Here is a 22522-nt window from a genome sequence, read left to right on the forward strand (position 1 = left end):
TGGGTCGCCGTGATGCCATCACTCTTTTATATATATAGATTCATATAACATAGTCTATTACAACACTATTGATATTCTATATGGTATATTCATATAATATAGTATATTACACTACTAATATGCATAATATATTCATATAATATAGTATATTACACTACTATAATATACAGTATAATATATATAAAAGAGTGATGGCATCAGGGCAGCGGACAAAACAAGAAAACTACAGGCCCCCCAACCTCGAAATTTGACAACACAACCCATCATCCACGCCTCTAGGTTGATATGACAAAAAGAAAAGAAAAATAAAGTCCTAATTAGAGGGAGAGGAATAATTGCTTTTATCCAAGAAGGCCAAGCTCCTCCAACTTGGTCTCCTAGCAACCCAATAAAAAATAATTTAAAACACTATAAAATTAATACAATAAAATACTATAATAACAGAAAATAACTAAAAATAATACAAGAAAATAATAAAATATAATAAATAAAAATATAACTTACAATAAAATTAATAAAAAATGCAAATAAAGTCAAATAAAAATTACACAACAATTTTTAACCAATACCACCACCACTTTGCCACAGCAACGCGTGGCTGGGCACAGCTAGTAATCATATAATATAGTATATTACAACACTACTAATATTATATATAATCATATAATATATTACACTATTAATATTATATAGTATATTTATATAATATAGTATATTACAACACTATTAATATTATATATAGTATATTCATATAATATAGTACAACACTAATATTATATATAGTATAGTCATATAATATAGTATATTATAATACTATTAATATTATATATAGTATATTCATATAATATAGTATATTACAACACTATTAATATTATTGAAAGTATATTAATATTATTATATTTTGGGGGTAAGTTGTGTACATGTATATCTGCAATTCTCCAAATAACATGGTCTAAAAAGAATTATTTCCAAAGTTTCCCTCACGTTGTTTTGTTTGGAGGCGTGGGACGCGCGTCTGAGGGAAAGCAAGGAGGGAGCGTCTCGAGAGCGCATGCGCAGTCTGACCACCACGAGAACCCTCCGCCGGGCCGAAGCACGCGTTGAGGAGTCACCGCGCATGCGCAGAAGAGGGTACCAAAAAAAAAAGAAGGGCCATAATTCATCCCGGGGAAGGAAGTCTTTTCTTTTTGCGAGACTCAAGCAGAAGAAGGATCTATTCGGCGGCAAGAGGAAAGGCTGCGTCAGGTAAAGCGTAAGGAAGAGCGAGAGATGGCGGAAGGATTACAAAAAGGGATGCGGCCCTTGAGATTTAATGGGAAAGAGGCAAAAGGGGAGGGGGAGCGAGAAAAGGAGCGCGCATGCGCACACGTGTACTAGCAAAGGAAGAGAGTGCGCTTCGCTCATTGGCCGGCTTGGGAGTGGGCGGGGCTATGACGTTTCAGCCATTGGGACTTTTGATAGACAAAGGGGCGGGACCTTTTTCCAACTTTTTTTTAAAGGGAAAGTATTCTATTTATTTATTATTTATTTATTTACTACATTTATATTTTTTTTATTTATTTTATATCCCCGCCCTTCTCACCCCGAAGGGGACTCAGAGCGGCTTACAAATTATATTTACATACAATACATTATATTATTAGCATAGTACAATACTAGTATTAAATTACTATATTTTAATATTATCAATTATATTGTAATATTAATAGTAATATTACATTTAATATATAATAAATATTATGATATTGTATTATTATCAGTATATTGTATAATATTATCAATATTATATGAATATACTATATTATTATATATTATTGTAAATTATATTGTATATTATATGCAGTAGAGTCTCACTTATCCAATGTTCTGGATTATCCAACGCATTTTTGTAGTCAATGTTTTCAATACATTGTGATATTTTGGTGCTAAATTCGTAAATATAGTAATTACTACATAGAATTACTGTGTATTGAACTACTTTTTCTGTCAAATTTGTTGTATAACATGATATTTTGGTGCTTAATTTGTAAAGTCATAACCTATTTTGATGTTTAATAGGCTTTTCCTTAATCTCCTTATTATCCAACATATTCGCTTATCCAACGTTCTGCCGGCCCGTTTACATTGGATAAGCGAGACTCTACTGTACATACAATACATTATATTATTAGCATAGTACAATACTATTATTAAATTACTATATTTTAATATTATCAATTATATTGTAATATTAATAGTAATATTACATTTAATATATAATAAATATTATGATATTGTATTATTATCAGTATATTGTATAATATTATCAATATTATATGAATATACAATATACTATATTATTATATATTATTGTAAATTATATTGTATATTATATACTATATACTATATATACATTAGCATAGTAACATTCTATATTCTGTCAAAGCCTCTTTTTATTATCAAGTGGATTTTCAGGTCCCAGGATAATAAATGATAACAAAGGTTATGAAACGTAAATCATCTTCATATCTGTATCTTTATACTTAATTGCAGGACTTTTCTAATATCTAATATCATTCAAGCCTTGCATTGCCTCTAAGGAAGACATGGATCACCTCTCTCCATTCAGCAGTAAGTGTTTCCTTTAAAATCCCCCCAAAATTCTTGTTTTTGAAGCAACAATACTGATCTTGGCTTGCTGTGAGTTTTCTGGACTTTCTGGCCATGTTCAAGTAGCATTCTCTCCTGACGTTTCACCCACATCTGTGGCAGGCATCCTCGGAGGTTGTGGAAACTCGACGAGTAGGGTATATATATATCTATATATATATATATATATATATATATGATACTGATAATACAATATAATAATATTAATTAGATATTATATATTAAATGTAATACTACTAATAATACATTGACTCAAGAGTTGTAAATTTCAGAAATAAAAATAGAAACCAATAAAATTACATTAATTGAAGCATCGGTAGGTTAAATGTTTTTGAATATTTACATAAAACTCTAATTTAATACAGTAGAGTCTCACTTATCCAACATTCTGGATTATCCAACACATTTTTGTAGTCCATGTTTTCAATACATCGTGATATTTTGGTGCTAAATCGTAAATACAGTAATTACTACATAGCATTACTACGTATTGAACTACTTTTTCTGTCAATTTTGTTGTATAGCATGATGTTTTGGTGCTTGATTTGTAATAATAATAATAATAAATACAGGAAAATAATACATGTAATAATAAATGAGTAAAATAATAAATGGAATAATAATATCAGAATGAAATAATAAATGTATTAATAATAATACAGTAGAGTCTCACTTATTACTACATAGCATTACTGCCCGTTTATGTTGGATAAGTGAGACTCTACTGTACTATATTTAGAACGTTCTGCCGGCCCGTTTATGTTGGATAAGTGAGACTCTACTGTATAAGACTGTCAATTTAATTCTGATCAAATAGTAAACGCCCTTATGTATCCTTTGAATAGTAATAGAGTAATAGAGTAAAATAATAAATGTAATAACAATGATATCAGAGTGAAATAATAAATGTATTAATAATAATAGAGTAAAATAAATGTAATACTAACAATAATAATAGAGTAAAATAATAAATGTAACAATACCAATAAAAATAGAGAAAAATAATAAATGTACCATAAGTTGAGAGGGGCTTTTTCAGTCCTAAAAAAGGGCTGAAAAACTAGGCTTATACTCAAGTATATACAGTAAATGTAGTAAATAAATAAATGATATATTTATAATCTCCCCCCTCCTTGATATGCTATATCTGAATTTTTTCATTCTCTCTGCAAACATATTGATTTCACAGATGACCCCTTTGATAAGCCGCCCTGCCGAGGCTGCTCCTCGTACCTCGTGGAACCGTATGTCAAATGTGCCGAATGTGGGCCGCCTCCGTTCTTCCTATGTTTGCAGGTAAAGTACACCTTTAAAAACTGGAATGATTACTCCTGGAGGAGCACGTAATATTAATATTAATATTATTTTGTAATACAATATAATACTAATAATACAATATAATAACATTAATTATATATTATATATTACATGTAATATTATTAATAATATTACAATATATTGATATAGTACAATATAGTAATTTTTTGCCAGTATTGTGCTATGCTAAGAATATAATATTGTATGTAAATTTAATTTGTAAGCCGCTCTGAGTCCCCTTCGGGGTGAGAAGGGCGGGATATAAATGTATTAAATAATAATAATATCCCCTGAAGAAGCAGACAGAAGGCCTGATCCTTGCAGCCCAGGAGCAAATGCAATGAAGGCCAAGATCGAAAAATCAGCTGATGACCCAAAATGCAGACTGTGCAAGGAAACCGGTGAAACCATTGATCATATCCTTAGCTGCTGTAAGAAAATTGCACAGACAGACTACATACAGAGGCACAACTGTGTGGCCCAAATGATTCATTGGAACTTATGCCTCAAGTACCACCTCCCAGCAGGAAAGAACTGGTGGGATCACAAACCTTCAAAAGTATTGGAAATATTGAAAATGAGGGACTTCTGAATACAGACTGACAAAGTTCTGGAACACAACACACCAGACTTCACAGTTGTGGAAAAGAAAAAGGTTTGGATCATTGATGTTGCCATCCCAGGTGACAGTCGCATTGACGAAAAACAACAGGAAAAACTCAGCCGCTATCAGGACTTCAAGATTGAACTTCAAAGACTCTGGCAGAAACCAGTGCAGTGGTCCCGGTGGTGATGGGCATATTGGGTGCTGTGCCAGAAGATCTCAGCCGGCATTTGGAAACAATAGACATTGACAAAATCACGATCTGCCAACTGCAAAAGGCCACCCGACTGGGATCTGCATGCATCATCCGAAAATACATCACACAGTCCTAGACTCTTAGGAAGTGTTCAACTTGTGATTTTCTGATATGAAATCCAGCATATCTATCTTGTTTGCTGTGTCATAATAAAATAAAATAATAATAATAATAATAATAATAATAATAATAATAATAATAATAATACATCACACAGTCCTAGACACTTGGGAAGTGTTCGACTTGTGATTTTGTGATACGAATTCCAGCATATCTATCTTGTTTGCTGTGTCATAAAATAAAATAATAATAATAATAATAATAATAATAATAATAATAATACATCACACAGTCCTAGACACTTGGGAAGTGTTCTACTTGTGTTTTTGTGATACGAAATCCAGCATATCTATCTTGTTTGCTCTGTCATAATAAAATAATAATAATAATGTAACCACGAGGCCAGGAAGATGAGGTTCTCAGCTAGCCACTGGCAATAAATAGCAACAGAGAGGACACAGGGAATTTCTCTTGTTAATTTACCTTGTCTGTACAAAATGCATGATTTCTGCCCATGGCAAGGAAGACAATGGAAAGTAACTGTTGGCCGTTCTTCTTCTTTTTAGTGCTTCACAAGAGGATTTGAGTACAAGAAGCACCAGAGCAACCACACCTATGAAATAATGGTAAGCATGCCATTTTGGTTCTCTTTCTAAGCTGTTGTTGACCTTTAAGAGAGACATTAAGTCCCTGTGCAGTTCTTCTTGTGCCATTGAAGCTTCAGCAGCTATCTGCTGCAGGGAGAATACTGATAGTTATTTCCTTTTTAATGTTGACTTGGAAGATATCGTATGACTCCGCCATAAATATTTCCTTGCCTAGTTTATCCATACCTCACAACCTCTGAGGATGCCTGCCATAGATGTGGGCGAAACGTCAGGAGAGAATGCTTCTGGAACATGGCCATACAGCCCGAAAGACATACAACAACCCTGTGATCCCGGCCATGAAAGCCTTCGACAACACATAAATATTTTTCATCAGAGAGATCACATCTTGCTTCTGGCCGCTAGAGAGAGCCATTGAGCCATTCTGCAGAAATAATGTTTTGGATTTTTGCTGGCGCAGAGACAAGGCGACAACAAAGTGCGTTAAAGCGCTGAGCTGCTGAACTTGCAGACCGAAAGGTCCCAGGTTCAAATCCCGGGAGCGCAATGAGCACCCACTGTTAGCTCCAGCTCCTGCCAACCTAGCAGTTCAAAAACATGCAAATGTGAGATCAATAGGTACCGCTCCAGATACCATTCCGGCGGGAAGGTAACGGCACTCCATGCAGTCATGCCTATGGCCACATGACCTTGGAGGTGTCTACGGACAACGCCGGCTCTTCGGCTTAGAAATGGAGATGAGCACCAACCCTCAGAGTCGGTCACGACTGGACTTTACGTCAGGGGAAACCTTTACCTTTACTTTGGGTACCCGGCTTTGAAAAAGTCAATTTTTAATAATACAAAATGCATAAAACTGTGGATTAACTACAACTCACGTCCTATCAGGTGAACCCCGAGAAGCTCCATCAGTCCTTGAAGTTTGTTATGTCGGGCAAGTTTGCTCTAGATGCATCATGGGTAGGGGTCAGTGTCTTTCTGGCTGCAGGGTAAACTACAACTCCCACTATGGTGAGTCAGTCCTCTCAAACCCCTCCAGTAAGTTGAGCCAGTTATGGGGGTTCTGTGTCACCTCAATCCAAAATCACATTGGAGGACCTAGAGTAGTGATTCTCAGCCCGTGGGTCCCCAGGTGTGTGGGCCTACAACTCCCAGAAATTCCAGCCGGTTTTCCAGCTGTTAGGATTTCTGGGAGTTAAAGGCCAAAACATCTGGGGACCCACAGGTTGACCTAGAGATTCCTGATGCGCATTGGGTTCTGCTGATAAAGGCGACAAAGTCCAACATAGAAAGGAATGTCTAAGGACTGGATGAAGAAAGAAAAAGTTAGAATATTGTCATAAAGCCCTTAACATGAAGGAGAAGTGTCAACTGTCGACACAAAAAAAAATGAATGATACCAACAACATAAATAATACAAATAGTTATGACAACTTTATAGAGAAGTCAAGGAATGTCTATCACAAAATCAATGCCTTTCCATGCTTTCCTCCCACCTCAGACCTCCAACTTCCCAGTCCTTGATCCGACCTGGACGGCGCAAGAAGAAATGGCCCTTCTGGAAGCCGTCATGGATTGTGGCTTCGGAAACTGGTGAGAAGACATCACGGACACTGACTGGGATTGGTTCCATTTCACGAGTCAGTATCCTATTGTGCAAATCGCACCGTTTCCCGTTCTCTTTTGCAGGCAAGACGTAGCCAACCAGATGAGCACCAAGACGAAAGAGGACTGTGAAAAACACTACATGAAGCACTTCATCAACAACCCCCTCTTTGCCTCCTCTTTACTGAACCTGAAACAGGCCGAAGAGAATCCCCAGGCCGAGACAGCCATCCCCTTTCTCTGTGAGTTCCTCCCGTTCTTATAGGGATTTGGGGACCCATTTGCTACATCTCTCCCCTCTTCCTCCCCGTTTGGCATGGGATCCTTGACCACAAGGCTTCTCGAAATGGGCAGAGGCTCAGCTAGAAACACCTGAGATGTCGGTTTCTGACATATTGCTTCCTTCCAGCTTCTGAAGACCCCCCACGGCCCACCTTTGATTCCTTGCTCTCCAGAGATATGGCTGGATACATGCCAGCAAGGGCGGACTTCATTGAGGTAGGAGTCCCTTGTTACAAAACTCTCCATCATCATCATCATCATCATTATTATTATTATTATTATTAAATGGAAATCTCCATAACTTTTGGGAGATTATATGTTCTCTGGAAAGACTCATCCTTGTTAGAAGTCACAACCTTTCGAAAAATAATGCCACAACCTCTTGGTAAATAAATAGCATAACCTGTTAAAAGTCATAACCTTTTGGGAAAATGGCCTTCATACAAGGCAATCAGGTTTCTCAGCTGTTAAACTGATCTCCTAAATATCTCTTCAAACTGTTAGGGACAAAGATAAGCCAATGCACAAAACATATATAAATAGAGTTTCAGAAGTGTTCTTTTAGTTGCCCAAAAAAAATCTACACTTCCTTAAAATACTGTACATACTCGAGTATAAGCCTAGTTTTTCAGCCCTTTTTTTAGGACTGAAAAAGCCCCCCTCGGCTTATACTCGGGTGAGGGTCCTGGTTGGCTTATATTTGGGTCGGCTTATGCTCAAGTATATATGGGACATTTATTATTTTTCTCTATTATTGGTATTATTACATTTATTATTTTACTCTATTTATTATTATTAATACAGTAGAGTCTCACTTATCCAACATAAACAGGCCGGCAGAATGTTGGATAAGCGAATATGTTGGATAATAAGGAGAGATTAAGGAAAAGCCTATTAAACATCAAAATTGGTTATGATTTTACAAATTAAGCAGCAAAACATCATGTTATACAACAAATTTGACAGAAAAAGTAGTTCATTACACATTAATGCTATGTAGTAATTACTGTATTTACGAATTTAGCACCAAAATATCACAATGCATTGAAAACATTGACTACAAAAATGCGTTGGATAAACCAAAATGTTGGATAAGCGAGTGTTGGATAAATGAGACTCTACTGTACCTTTATTATTTCACTCTGATATTGTTATTACATGTATTATTTTACTCTGTTATTACATTTATTATTTTACTGTATTTATTATTATTATTATTATTATTACATTTATTAATTTTACTCTATTATTATTAAAAGGATACATAAGCACATTTACATTGAAGAAGATGAGAGTGATGATTTGATCAGAGTTGGACAGTCTTATCTTAAATTACAGTTTTGTGTAAATATTCAAAAACATTGAACCTACCAATGCTTCAATTAATGTAATTTAATTGATATCTATTTTTATTTCTGAAATTTACCACTCTCGGCTTATACTTGAGTCAATGTTTTCCCAGTTTATTTGTGGTAAAATTAGGTGCCTTGGCTCATATTTGGGTCGGCTTATACTCGAGTATATACGGTATATTTGCCTTTAAGCAGACTTCTTTAAAAGTAACAAAGTTGGTTTACTCACAACCTTCATGCATTCAGCATACAGGTACTTTGCATATCAATCCAGTTACAAATAGGATTCGAAGTAGTTTCTCTGTGTAGGTAACACAGGGTATCTTTCTTAGAATCAACAGTCTATAGTCCAATTCATCTCTCTGTTATCAGAGTCTAATAGAGTCTCTATAGTCTGTTTCAACTAACTTCTAAAAGTGTACATCTGTTTCTACTGAAGTCTGAAGCATACAGCTCCTACTGAAGTCTCCAAGCATACAGCTCCTACTAAAGTCTCTATCATACAACTCCAACTAGCATTTGAAAGCAAACTGTTCCTACAAAGTCTAAAAACATACTGTTTCTAAAATGGAGTCTGAGTCCTGAACAAGCCCAGATTCAGGACTCATGGTCTGCAGCCCCTCCCACAACAAAGAGCCAAAGAAAACTGCATACAAATATACACATATATAATAATACAGTAAGCAATCTGAATTATATACATAACAAACAACTAGTGGAAGCTTCTTCCTCTGTCTTGGTTTATATTGTGGTTCTGGAGTATTGTTCACCAGAGTCCTTTTGTTCCCCCTCCATCCTCTTTTTATAGGAATTTGACAATTACGCCGAATGGGATCTAAGGGATATAGATTTTGTGGAGGATGACTCTGACCTTTTGCACGGTATGTTTTAATTCTTATTGAAAATATTAACTGACTTTTCCCCCCAAAATGTTCCTTAGTCGTGGTTGTTTTGGTTCAGAAGAGCAAAATGTAAAAAGTTACAGTCCTTGTGTAGTCGAAGGCTTTCATTGCTATGTTCTCAATAATAATAATAATAATAATAATAATAATACATCACACAGTCCTAAACACTTGGGAAGTGTTCGACTTGTGATTGTGTAATATGAAACCCAGCATATATATTTCATTTGCTGTGTCATACTATGTCTTTGTGTCAATAAAATAATGATAATAATAATAATAATAACAACAATAGACATAGACAAAATTACGATCTGTCAACTGCAAAAGGCCACCCTACTGGGATCGGCACGCATCATCCGAAAATACATCACACAATCCTAGACACTTGGGCAGTGTTTGACTTGTGATTTTGTGAAATGAAATCCAGCATATCTATCTTGTTTGCTGTGTTATACAATACAATAATAATAATAATAATAATAATAATAATAATAATAATAATAATAATAAATGTTATTTATATCCTGCTTTTCTCCCTCACGGGACCCAAAGCAGCTTACAATAATATGCTGTGTCTTTATGAACCAACCTGGACATAGTGTATTATTTGAGAACACAGAAAAGCTGGAACACTCTCACAACCACCGTGTCAGACTACACAGAGAAACCACTGAAATCCACAAGCACAATTTCAACAGAAAGGAGGAAACCATGAAAATGAACACAATCTGGCTCCCAGTATTTAAAAACATGAAAATCAGGACAGTAAATAAAGAACAACACCCAGAAAACAGGGGAATCCCAGACAGGAAACAATCAGGGCCAGCTAACACCTCCCAACAAAGGATTCCCCCAAGCAGGAGGCAGCCAGGTTTGTATTATTTTGCTCTCTGTTCTCTTCCCAAACTTCTGCAGCTTTGAAGATTGCAGTGGTCGATATATACCACTCGAGGTTAAAGGAAAGGCAGCGGAGGAAAAAGTAAGTCTTGAAAAACCGTTTTTACATCCTCTTTGTGTTTGTCTAACTTCATGGGGTTGTGCCTAGTTATAGTTCTGACACATTTGTGTAACCACTTTCTATGTTCCCTTTTTCCTTGACTGTAATGCTAACATGTTTGGCCAGTCCGTAAGTGGGGAATTTTAGTTTTCCTAGACATTTGTGGGATATTTATCGACAACCGCGTATCGTTTCAATTGCAGAATTATCAGAGACCACGGGCTCATCAACCTTCGAAAATTCCAGAGTGAGTAGCTCAAATTGTACAAAATGCATAAGCTTGTGGATTAACTACAACTGACATCATGCCAGGTTAATTCCCAGAAACAGGCAGTGGGCGGAGTCATACAAATTCCACACCGATGGAGACAGTCAGGAACACTGGGATGTCTGTGGTGGAGGAAACACATTCATTCATGTCCTATCAATCCCTCCAATGACCTCTAGTATTTTTGTTGGCTATGGGGGTTCTGTGAGCCAAGTTAGTTCCAGGTCCATTGTTGGTGGAGTTCAGAGTGCTCTTAGTTTGCAGGTGAACTATACATCCCAGTACCTACAACTCCTATAAATCATGGTGAACCTCTCTAGTATGTTCAGTTGCTGATCAATTCCATAGAAAAGAATAGGAAAGGGTTATGGGAGAGGCAGTGGGCAGAGTCATACAAATTCCACAACGATGGAGAGAGTCAGGAACACTGGGATGTCTGTGGTGGAGGAAAAACATAATTGTTATCGTCTTGAATCTCTGATCTGTCTTGTAGTTCTGGAAAGGAGATACCCAAAGGAGGTTCAAGATCTTTATGAGACCATGCGGCGCTTTGCAAGGATCCTGGGCCCGACGGAGCACGACAAATTCATAGAAAGCCACGCATGTAAGCACCTCCCGGCCACGTATGTTTTTCCGTTGTGTCTCTCTTTTAGGGAAGGTAAACATGTCTAGCATGGCACACCACCAAGCGCAGCCAGGTTTATGGCGAAGGCGGGATGCTTTTTTTTATCAAGTTAGCATCTGTCTGTGGAGGAGGAAACAAGCTTTGTGGGTGGATATAAGAAGCACCATTTCCATCTCTATAGGATGACTAACAAAACATTCAAATCTCAGCCTTAAGAGGTGGCAATTGAAGAATTTTGCTTCAAAACGGCAGCACTTCCCGTTGCATGAGTCACTCGAATGAGATATAGACAAGGGTTGAATGAAAAGTAATGCCTCCACCTTCGTTACTTCGTTTTGGATGGGAATATTTTAATAAATCAAACGCGGAAATAATCCTTAGAATGTGCTCTTAAACGACCACAGTTCACTTTTCCACATCATCACCAGACAATTGGATACATTTCTGCCAACGATGAAGCCATCACGGAAGAAGTCGACACTCTGTTCCCTTAACCAGCGTCTCACAGTCCCCATCGTGCACAGATCTTCCGATAGCCAAGCAAAGCAATAATGTGACCCACACGTTCTTGTGAAATGCCGATGATGCCGATTATTTACAGTATTTATATTCCGCCCTTCTCACCCCGAAGGGGACTCAGAGCGGATCACATTATATACATATAGGGCAAACATTCAATGCCCATATACACATAGAACCGAGACAGAGACAGACGCAGAGGCAATTTAACCTTCTCCTGAGGGGATGTTTGATTCTGGCCACAGGGGGTAGCAGCTGCTCCATCATCCACTGTGACAGCACTTCCTCATTCCAATGACGTAAATTAGTTAAATTTGCCTCCCCACTTTATAAGTAGTACCTTATTTCCTACTTGATAGATGCAACTATCTTTCGGGTTGCTACCCCAGCAGCGAGCAGGGGGTATTTTTTATTTTTTAATTGACGGGTGCTCACCCTGCCATGGGCTGGCCCTCGAACTCATGACCTCATGGTCAGAGTGATTTATTGCAGCAGGCTGCTCACCAGCCTACGGCACAGCCCGGCCCCAAATTTCTCTCTGATTGATATGATGATCATCCTGAATCAATCTGTCAACCTTTTGCTTGGTGGTTGCTGTCACAGGACGTCCAACTCTTTGTTTGCCACCTCAACATCTTTAAACTTACTTGCCCAACAACGCACAGGACTCACATCAACACAATCCCCATAAACAACTTGCATTCTCTGAGAAATGAACTTTGGGGTGACACCTTCTGCTGTCAAGAATTCAGTGACTTCACGTGGCTTGAGTTGCATTGACTCTGCGCAGGGTTCCATATTTTGCACTTTTAACAACACAACCGTTCAATGCTAAGGCTTCCCCGTCTGCACAGGGCTCCATACTTTGCACTTTAACAACACAACCGTTCAATGCCAAGGCTTCCCACCAAAAGGAACTGTAGAGGAGAGTCTACTGAACAAGCCAGGACCTGCCGCAGACCAGGACTGCCACCTGTTGAGGAGTTACGAAGGTGGAGGCATTACTTTTCATTCAACCCTTGTATGTTGAGTCAGACTTGGCAGGCACCACAAATTTGTCCCGCTGGACCAGGCTCCGTCTTCTGCCTCATTTTCCCTATCCTAGTTTGCATACTTGACCAACTTTAATTGAGCCATCCACATTCCAATGCACCTGAAGCCGTCTTTCTGTTTGATGAAATCCCACATCCAGCTCAACGACAACAACAACGCCGTCTTCCATTCCAGATGGATTTGCGGCAACAGGAGAGGCACTTCGGGAATCTAATGCTCCTTACCTTTCTTTGTTAGTCATGGACATTAGATGATTAAATAGCTCAATTATTCTTTAATGTGGACACATCATACACACGTGGCTTTCTCGAGTGTGATTTTTGGGCTCCTCCTTCTTGCGAAAGCCAGCGTGGTATCATGGTTTCAGTGTTGGGCGATGACTCGAGACTAGGCTCCAGGCTTTATTTTCCTACTCATTCTTGGAAACTTGACTTTGGTCAGGTTCTCAGCCCCAAAAAATTCCATTATATGGAATTTGTTAGCATTAAATGGCCTTCCCAGCCTCGCATCCTGGCCTGGGGAAATCCTTTGTTCAGAGTCATTAGCTGCCCCTGATTGATTCCTGTCTGAAATTCTTCTGAATTCTTCTGGCTACCAGTATTTAAAAAACTCTAAAGTCAGAACAGTAAACAAGGAGCAGCACTGTGCGAACAGAAGAATTCCAAACAGGAATCAATCAGGGGCAGCTAATGACTCTGAACAAAGGATTCCCCCAGGCTAGGATGTGAGGCTGGGAAGGCCATTTAATGCTAACAAAGATGATTAATTACAATATTCCCACTGGCCTCCAACAGACAAGAGTTCTTCCCCCCACCAAGGAACTTCCACAGATATATAAACTTTCCTTGCTTAGTTTCTCTCGGAGGATGCCTGCCATAGATGTGGGCGAAACATCAGGAGAGAATGCTTCTGGGACATGGCCATACAGCTTGGAAAACATACAATAACCTAATTCCTTTATAGGTTCACCTTAGGGTGGTCATAAAAAAGGAAAGGGCTTAAAGGCACACAACAAACTCTCATGTTCTGAGTCCAGTGCTCAAACCATTACACCATGTTGAACTCTTAAGACGGTATCACTGTAAGGTTGAAATGCCTTTGAATTACTGGAGGGATGGGTTTTAATAGGAAGCCTTGGATAAGATTAGAACTTGCATATTAAAATAAATTAATAATCACTTTTTTCATTATTCCAATGGGAGAACAGTGGAGTTTGAGCTGCGAAAGGAGATCAAGAGACTCCAGGAATACAGGACGGCCGGAATCACCGACTTCTGCAGTGAGTATGCGCATGTGTAGTTAGTAATTTTTGATTTTGGGGGTTTTCTGTAATTTGGACCCAATTTTATAGGGTTTCTTGATGGAAAGACATAGAGTGGATGACTATGTCTTTTGTGGCCAAATTTGGTGTGATTTGGTCCAGTGGTTTTGTTGTTTACTCCATGGGAATTATGCACATTACATTTTTATATATATAGACTAGCTGTGCCCAGCTATGCGTTGCTGTGGCGAAGTCTGGTGGTATGGGAAATAAAGTATTGAGGAATTGGTGGTAGTTAAGGTAAAGGGTAAAGGTTTTCCCCTGACATTAAATCCATTATAAATGGGTTATATAGCTGTGTGGAAGGGCCTTGAGTCTACACTGCCATATAATCCAGTTAAAATCAGATAATCTGTATTTTATAGGCAGTGTGGAAGAGGCCTAAGTGAGGCCTAACTCTGCCTGTCCCCTGGGCTGAATGGGTTGCTAGGAGACCAAGTGGGCGGAGCTTAGCCTTCTAACTGGCAGCAATTGGATAAAACACAATTATTCCTCTCCCTCTAATTAGGACTTTATTTTTCTTTTTGTTTTATGAACGTAGAGGCATGGATGAGGGGTTGTGCTGCCAAGTTTAGGGTTTCTGGGATGTGTAGTTTTGTTGTTTTGTCCTAGGCCGAAATTTCATTACCCTTTTATATATATAGATTAAGGGGATTGGACTAAATGGCCCAACGGGTCTTTTCCAACCATCATCATCATCATCATCATCATCATCATTATTATTATCATTAACATTGAGGCTGTATTTGTTCCCGTTTTGGGGTTTTTTTTACTTCAAAATAAGATATGTGCAGTGTGTATAGGAATTTGTTCATAGTTTTTTTTTTTAGAAAAAACTGTAGTCTGGCCCTCTAACAGTCTGAGGGATCGTAAACCGGCCCCCTGTTTAAAAAGTTTGGGGACCCTTGATTTAGAGCAACCCTCTCCAGCCAGAATGAGTTTCAGTTGGCCAAACTGGTTTGAATGGGAGAAGTCGGGGGCTTTGGAGGGATAGAAAATCCTAGACATTTCAGCAATGGCTAAATTCTATTCTGCAAAACTGACTTATTCAGGAAGCAGGGCGTTAGAAGAATACGGTAATGACATATCCGAAGTCCTGCTGGGGGTGAAAGGTAGTCCGAAAAAGTAACTTTCCAGGCATGGCACTCACCTGCCTTCTGTTGGCCCAGGTGCGAGGACGTACGACCGGCTCAAGAAAACACGGGAGGAAGAGCGGCTGAAGCGCACCATGCTTTCCGAGGTCCTCCAGTACATCCAGGACAGCAGCGCCTGCCAGCAGTGGCTCAGCCGGCAAGCCGATCTGTACGTCCGCCGTAAGGCTCGGCTGAATTGCTGCTTTTCAGGGAAGCTGGCCTTGAACTCGGGCCCAAACCATCCTGAGCTTTAGCAGCAGCAACCAACACTTTTGTCACTTGTCCAGAAACAAACAGAAAGTTTGGCGGACAGAACGTCACGTTCAATGCTTCACTCGGAAAAAGAGTCCGGCCTGAAACCAAAATGTAATAATAATATGCACATTTCTTTCACTTGCAGTGATTCCGGGTTGAGTCCTTCCATTCCCGTTTCGTCCAATTCAGGTAGGTGTCTTCCAGAGCTTCGCATCTATTGCCTTGTCAGCGTCAATTAGACATGTGCAAAACATTCGTTCCTACTGTTTCTTTCGTGTCTTTCGTTTCTTCGGAAGCACGAAACAGGAACTTGCCTCCTTGCTTTGGAAAAAGAGTGCGAGTGGAGAGGGCCGGGAAGGCCAGCAGGCCCAGAGCTTGGCCAAGGGCACTCTTCAGACCTGCTTGCACGCCCCGCCACACATTCATTCTCGGAGAATGTGGCAGAGTGTGCCTGCAGCTGAGCGCCGCTTACTCTGGAGTAAAAGGGGCTTGACTGCAGGCACTGGCAGGCGCGCATGCTTGTTGGGCCTGCCTGCACACTCCGCCACACATGTCACTCATTCTCAGAGACTGTGGCAGAGCATGCCTGCAGCTGAGCGCCGCTTACTCTGGAGTAAAAGGGACTTGAATGCAGGCACTAGGAGACGCACATGCTTGTTGGGCTTGCCTGAACGCCCTGCCACACACGCACTCTTTTTTCCAAGGAGAGTGCATGTGTGGCAGGGCGTGCAGACAGGCTCGGAAACCCATGCGTCTACCAGTACCTACAGCTGAGCGCCTCTTACTCTGGAGTAAAAGGGACTTGACTGCAGGCACTGACAGGCACGCATGCTTGTTAAGCTTGCCTGCACACCCGCCACACACACACTCTTTTTCCAAGGAGAGTGTGTGTGTGGCAGGGTGTGCAGGCAGGCTCTGAAAACCCATGCGTCTACCAGTGCCTGCAGCTGAGCACCTCTTACTCTGGAGTAAAAGGGACTCGACTGCAGGCATCGGCAGGCGCGGATGCTTGCTGGGCCTGGCTGCACACCCCGCCAGACAAACACTCTCTTTCCAAGGAGAGTGCATGTGTGGCGGGGTGTGCAGGCAGGCCCAGAAAATGTATGTGTCTGCCTGGGCCTACAGTTGAGCTCCTCTTACTCTAGAGTAGAAACAGCAGGTGCCACAGCCAGGTAAGACGAACGCAAGTTGGGTAAGGGAGCCAGTGGGTGGGAAGCCCCCTCCAGAAACAGAAATAACTCCCCCTGCTCAGGAGACACCAATGCCCCTCCCTCCAACGACATTGCAGGTTATAGCGAGCGCCGTAAACATGTCCAAGAACCCTGCCAATGTCCTCCACAAACACCTTAGTGCCCACCACCAAGGTGAAGGCTTTAGGTTTTCTGTGTTTCCTCCACCACAGACATCCCAGTGTTTCTGACTCTCTCCATTGGTGTGGAATTTGCATGGCCCCACCCACTGCCTCTCCCATAACCCTTTCCTATTTTCTTTTTGCTGCAAAGTTTCTGCCCTTTATTAAACCTTTTCCATGATATAACCAATTAGGAAATTGCATCTATAACCCAGCAACAAAAACCGTGTTACATAGTGTTATCTTTGGACCAGAAATGAGGAAAGCATTCAACTCATTCACGGTGAATGCTGCTAAGTTGGTTTCAAGAGTGGAAGGGATGACATGGATGTATTTTGAAACAACAGTGACTCCTCTCTCTGGCAGCTCATTGTCTCCCTGGGCTCTTTCCCGTTAACTCAACATCATATTTCCAGTTATTTGATCCCGGGGCCTGGACAGACCTTAGCATGTCTCACACGGCAACATTTCTGCTCTGTGATCTGTCCTTTGTGGCATGAGGAAGAATGCCAGGCCAAATGAGTTCCAGCTGAACGGCACATGACCCGGTTTGCCCATTGGCAGAGCCCAACATACTGCATTCTTGGCTTGATGTCCGGAGTTCGAATCCCAACTCAAGCCAAGGATTTTCCCGAGTCCCTTTTTTTCAGCTTCAGGCTGCAGTTATGGGCATATCTGTCGGGAATTACAGACCAGGCAGCTCAGTAATACTCATATTATACTATACTAATATTATAATATATTGTATATACATATAATATTGATAATAATATTAGGATGTAATACAATGTAATAATAATAATAATCATACACTATTATAATGGTATATTTATATTACATGTAATATTACTAATAATATTGCAATAATATATTGTATATACATATAATATTGATAATAATATTATAATGTAACACAATATAATAATAATACACTATTATAATTGTATATTTATATTACATGTAATATTACTAACAATATTGCAAAAATATATTGTATATACATATAGTATTGATAATGCTTATATTGTGCTATATTAATAATATAATATATTGTATGTATATATAACTTGTAAACCACCCTGAGTACCCTTTGGGGTGAGAAGGGCGGGATATAAATGTCGCTAATAATAATAAATATTGATAATATTATGATGTAATACAATTTAATAATAATAATAATAATACACTATTATAATTGTATATTTATATTACATGTAATATTGCTAATAATATTGCCATATAGTGGTATAGTACACTATTGTAATATATAATGCTTATATTGTACTATACTAATAATATAATATATTGTATGTATATATAACTTGTAAGCCGCCCCGAGTCCCCTTCAGGGTGAGAAGGGCGGGAAATAAATGTTGCTAATAATAATAAATATTGATAATAATATTATGATGTAATACAATGTAATAATAATAACAATAATAATAATAATACACTATTATAATTGTATATTTATATTACTAATAATATTGCAATATAGTTGTATAGTACAATATAATAATATATAATGCTTATATAGTGCTTACATAAATAATATAATATATTGTATGTATATATAACTTGTAAGCCGCCCCGAGTCCCCTTCGCGGTAAGAAAGGTGAGATATAAACGTTGCTAATAAATAAATAATATTATATTCCTAGTCAGTATGATACAGTACCAATAAATTCTGCAGAGTTGAACTGCTAAAAGCTGAGGAATTCCACCCGTCCTGTGATAACGGTTGAGCTAACAATGTTTTTATTGTCTCTCTCCAGGCAGGAGAAGCGCCCCGCCATTGAACCTCACTGGTCTCCCTGGGACAGAAAAACTGAACGAGAAAGAGAAAGAGGTAAATAAATGAGGAATGCAGAATGACCAGCAAGAAACAGATTTTATGTGTTTCTCCTCCACCACAGGCACCCCAGTGTTTCTGACTCTCTCCATTGGTGTGGCATTTGCATGACCCCGCCCACTGCCTTTCCCATAACCCTTTCCTATTCTTTTCTAAGCAAACAGAGGAATTGATCGGGAACTGGACATACTAGAGAGGTTTGGGGAGAATTCACCATGATTTATAGGAGTTGTAGGGACTGGGATGTATAGTTCACCTGCAATCTAAGAGCACTCTGAACACCACCAACGATGGACCTGGGACTAACTTCGCATACAGAACCCCCATGACGAAGAAAAAATACTGGATGTCTTTGGGGAAAATTCACCTAGATTTTGAGAGTTGTAGTTCTCCTATATCCATAGAGCATTGTGAACACAAACATTGATGCATCTGGACCAAACTTGGCACACATACCTGATATACCAAAATTTAATTACTGGAGGGGTTTGGGGGAACTGAACTTGCTTTCTGGGAGTTGTAGTTCACCCACAACCAGAGAAATGGTGACCTCCACCAATGATGGACCTGGACCAAACTTGGCACAGACAGACTACAAACAGAGGCACAACTATGTGGCCCAAAGGATTCATTGGAACTTATGCCTCAAGTACCACCTCCCAGCAGCAAAGAATGGGTGGGATCACAAACCTGCAAAAGTATTGGAAAATGAGCACTCAAAGATACTGTGGGACTTCCGAATCCAGACTGACAAAGTTCTGGAACACAACACACCAGACATCACAGTTGTGGAGAAGAAAAAGGTTTGGATCATGGATGTCGCCATCCCAGGTGAAAAACAACGGAAAAACTCAGCCGCTATCGGGACCTCAAGATTGAACTGCAAAGACTCTGGCAGAAACCAGTGCAGGTGGTCCCGGTGGTGATGGGCACATTGGGTGCCGTGCCTAAAGATCTCAGCCGGCATTTGGAAACAATAGACACTGACAAAATTATGATCTGCCAACTGCAAAAGGTCACCCTGCTGGGATCTGTGCACATCATCCGAAAATACATCACACAGTCCTAAACGCTTGGGAACGGTTCGACTTGTGATTTTGTGATATGAAATCCAGCATATCTATCTTGTTTGCTGTGTCATAATAAAATAATAATAATAATAATAATAATAATAATCCAAAAATACATCACACACTCCTAGACACTTGGGAAGTGTTCGACTTGTGATTTTGTGAAACGAAATCCAGCATGTCTATCTTGTTTGCTGTGTCATAATAAAATAATAATAATAATAATAATAATAATAATAATAATAATAATAATAATCCGAAAATACATCACACAGTCCTAGACACTTGGGAAGTGTTCGACTTGTGATTTTGTGAAACGAAATCCAGCATGTCTATCTTGTTTGCTGTGTCATAATAAAATAATAGTAATAATAATAATAATAATAATCCAAAAATACATCACACAGTCCTAGACACTCGGGAAGTGTTCGACTTGTGATTTTGTGATACGAAATCCAGCATATCTATCTTGTTTGCTGTGTCATAATAAAATAATAGTAATAATAATAATAATAATAATCCAAAAATACATCACACAGTCCTAGACACTCGGGAAGTGTTCGACTTGTGATTTTGTGATATGAAATCCAGCATGTCTATCTTGTTTGCTGTGTCATAATAAAATAATAATAATAATCCAAAAATACATTACACAGTCCTAGACACTTGGGAAGTGTTCGACTTGTGATTTTGTGAAACGAAATCCAGCATGTCTATCTTGTTTGCTGTGTCATAATAAAATAATAATAATAATAATACATCACACAGTCCTAGACACTTGGGAAGTGTTCGACTTGTGATTTTGTGAAACGAAATCCAGCATGTCTATCTTGTTTGCTGTGTCATAATAAAATAATAGTAATAATAATAATAATAATAATCCAAAAATACATCACACAGTCCTAGACACTCGGGAAGTGTTCGACTTGTGATTTTGTGATACGAAATCCAGCATATCTATCTTGTTTGCTGTGTCATAATAAAATAATAGTAATAATAATAATAATAATAATCCAAAAATACATCACACAGTCCTAGACACTCGGGAAGTGTTCGACTTGTGATTTTGTGATATGAAATCCAGCATGTCTATCTTGTTTGCTGTGTCATAATAAAATAATAATAATAATCCAAAAATACATTACACAGTCCTAGACACTTGGGAAGTGTTCGACTTGTGATTTTGTGAAACGAAATCCAGCATGTCTATCTTGTTTGCTGTGTCATAATAAAATAATAATAATAATAATACATCACACAGTCCTAGACACTTGGGAAGTGTTCGACTTGTGATTTTGTGAAACGAAATCCAGCATGTCTATCTTGTTTGCTGTGTCATAATAAAATAATAGTAATAATAATAATAATAATAATAATAATAATCCAAAAATACATCACACAGTCCTAGACACTTGGGAAGTGTTCGACTTGTGATTTTGTGATACGAAATCCAGCATGTCTATCTTGTTTGCTGTGTCATAATAAAATAATAAAGAAATTGGCATGTTCTCACCTTCCAGGGCTGTAGGTGAATCGTCTTATGAGATTTTGAATGGTTTCAGTCATAGGGAATGAAGTGGGGGGGAAAAGACGCACAACGGGGCACGTAAACAACCTCTCTCCTTCTCTTGCAGCTCTGCCAGATTGTTCGGCTGGTCCCTGGGGCTTACTTAGAGTACAAGGCGGCCTTGGTGAACGAGTGCCACAAACAGGGAGGCCTCCGCCTGGCCCAGGCCCGGGCCCTCATCAAGATCGACGTCAACAAAACCAGAAAGATCTACGACTTCCTCCTCCGGGAAGGATGCATCACCAAGGCCTAACCTTGGACAACAAGGACCTTGACTCTCTTTTGGGACCGAGATCTTGGACAATTGCAAAGGACTGTCCTCGTACCGTTTTCTTCTCCTCTGTAACGTCGGCACGATGCGGCTGCTATGAACTTTGTATAACATGTGATTAAAAATCTGAATGGGCATTTGCTTCTCGAGCCATTATGAACAACTTTTCAATCACTTTTCAAACAATTTTCCAGTATCAGAACTTTTAGGAGCCTCTGGTGGTGCGGCGGATTAAATCGCAGAGCTGCTGAACTTGCAGACCGAAAGGCTGTCGGTTCTAATCTGGAAAGCGGGGTAAGCTTCCGCTATTAGCCCCAGCTTCTGACAACCTAGCAGTTCGAAAACATGCATATGTCAGTAGAGCAATAGGTACTGCTACAGCGGGAAGGTAGCATCACTCCATGCCGTCAGGCCCGGCCACATGACGTAGGAGGTGTCTACGGACAACGCCGGCTCTTTGGCTTAGAAATGTGGTATTGACCAACCGTCTGCGCAGGGTTCCATACTTTGCACTTTAACAACACAACCGTTCAATGCTAAAGCCTCCCCGTCTGCGCAGGGTTCCGTACTTCGCCCTTTAACAACACAACCGTTCAATGCTA

The 22522-nt window shown here is 39.2% G+C and overlaps 2 protein-coding genes across 5 annotated transcripts in view; one reads left to right on the forward strand and one right to left on the reverse strand.

Annotated features, from left to right (window-relative positions):
* Positions 1-1123, reverse strand: part of acaca (acetyl-CoA carboxylase alpha) — a 178059-nt gene extending 176936 nt beyond the window's left edge. For both annotated transcript variants that reach the window (XM_062959350.1, XM_062959349.1), the window contains exon 1: positions 985-1123. The gene's annotated coding sequence lies outside the window, so the exon portion shown is untranslated. The remainder of the gene's footprint in view (positions 1-984) is intronic.
* On the forward strand, positions 1099-22057 carry tada2a (transcriptional adaptor 2A). 3 transcript variants are annotated; one of them, XM_062959377.1, is made up of 16 exons: positions 1107-1245; positions 2533-2610; positions 3830-3945; positions 5453-5512; positions 6996-7087; positions 7184-7341; positions 7509-7597; positions 9542-9614; positions 10554-10617; positions 10839-10882; positions 11397-11507; positions 14308-14379; positions 15591-15723; positions 15955-15998; positions 18936-19009; positions 21717-22057. In XM_062959377.1, the coding sequence occupies exons 2-16, from the start codon at positions 2586-2588 to the stop codon at positions 21900-21902; spliced, it is 1341 nt and encodes a 446-aa protein (XP_062815447.1). In that variant the 5' UTR covers positions 1107-1245; positions 2533-2585; the 3' UTR covers positions 21903-22057. The 3 variants fall into 3 exon arrangements, with proteins under 3 accessions (XP_062815449.1, XP_062815447.1, XP_062815448.1); XM_062959378.1 differs by having other exon boundaries at positions 3839-3945; XM_062959379.1 differs by lacking the exon at positions 2533-2610 and having other exon boundaries at positions 1099-1245; positions 3839-3945.
* Positions 22058-22522: the final 465 nt, after the last annotated feature.

This window comes from Anolis carolinensis, unplaced genomic scaffold (genome assembly GCF_035594765.1).
Source record: "Anolis carolinensis isolate JA03-04 unplaced genomic scaffold, rAnoCar3.1.pri scaffold_7, whole genome shotgun sequence".
Classification (NCBI taxonomy): Eukaryota; Metazoa; Chordata; class Lepidosauria; order Squamata; family Dactyloidae; genus Anolis; species Anolis carolinensis.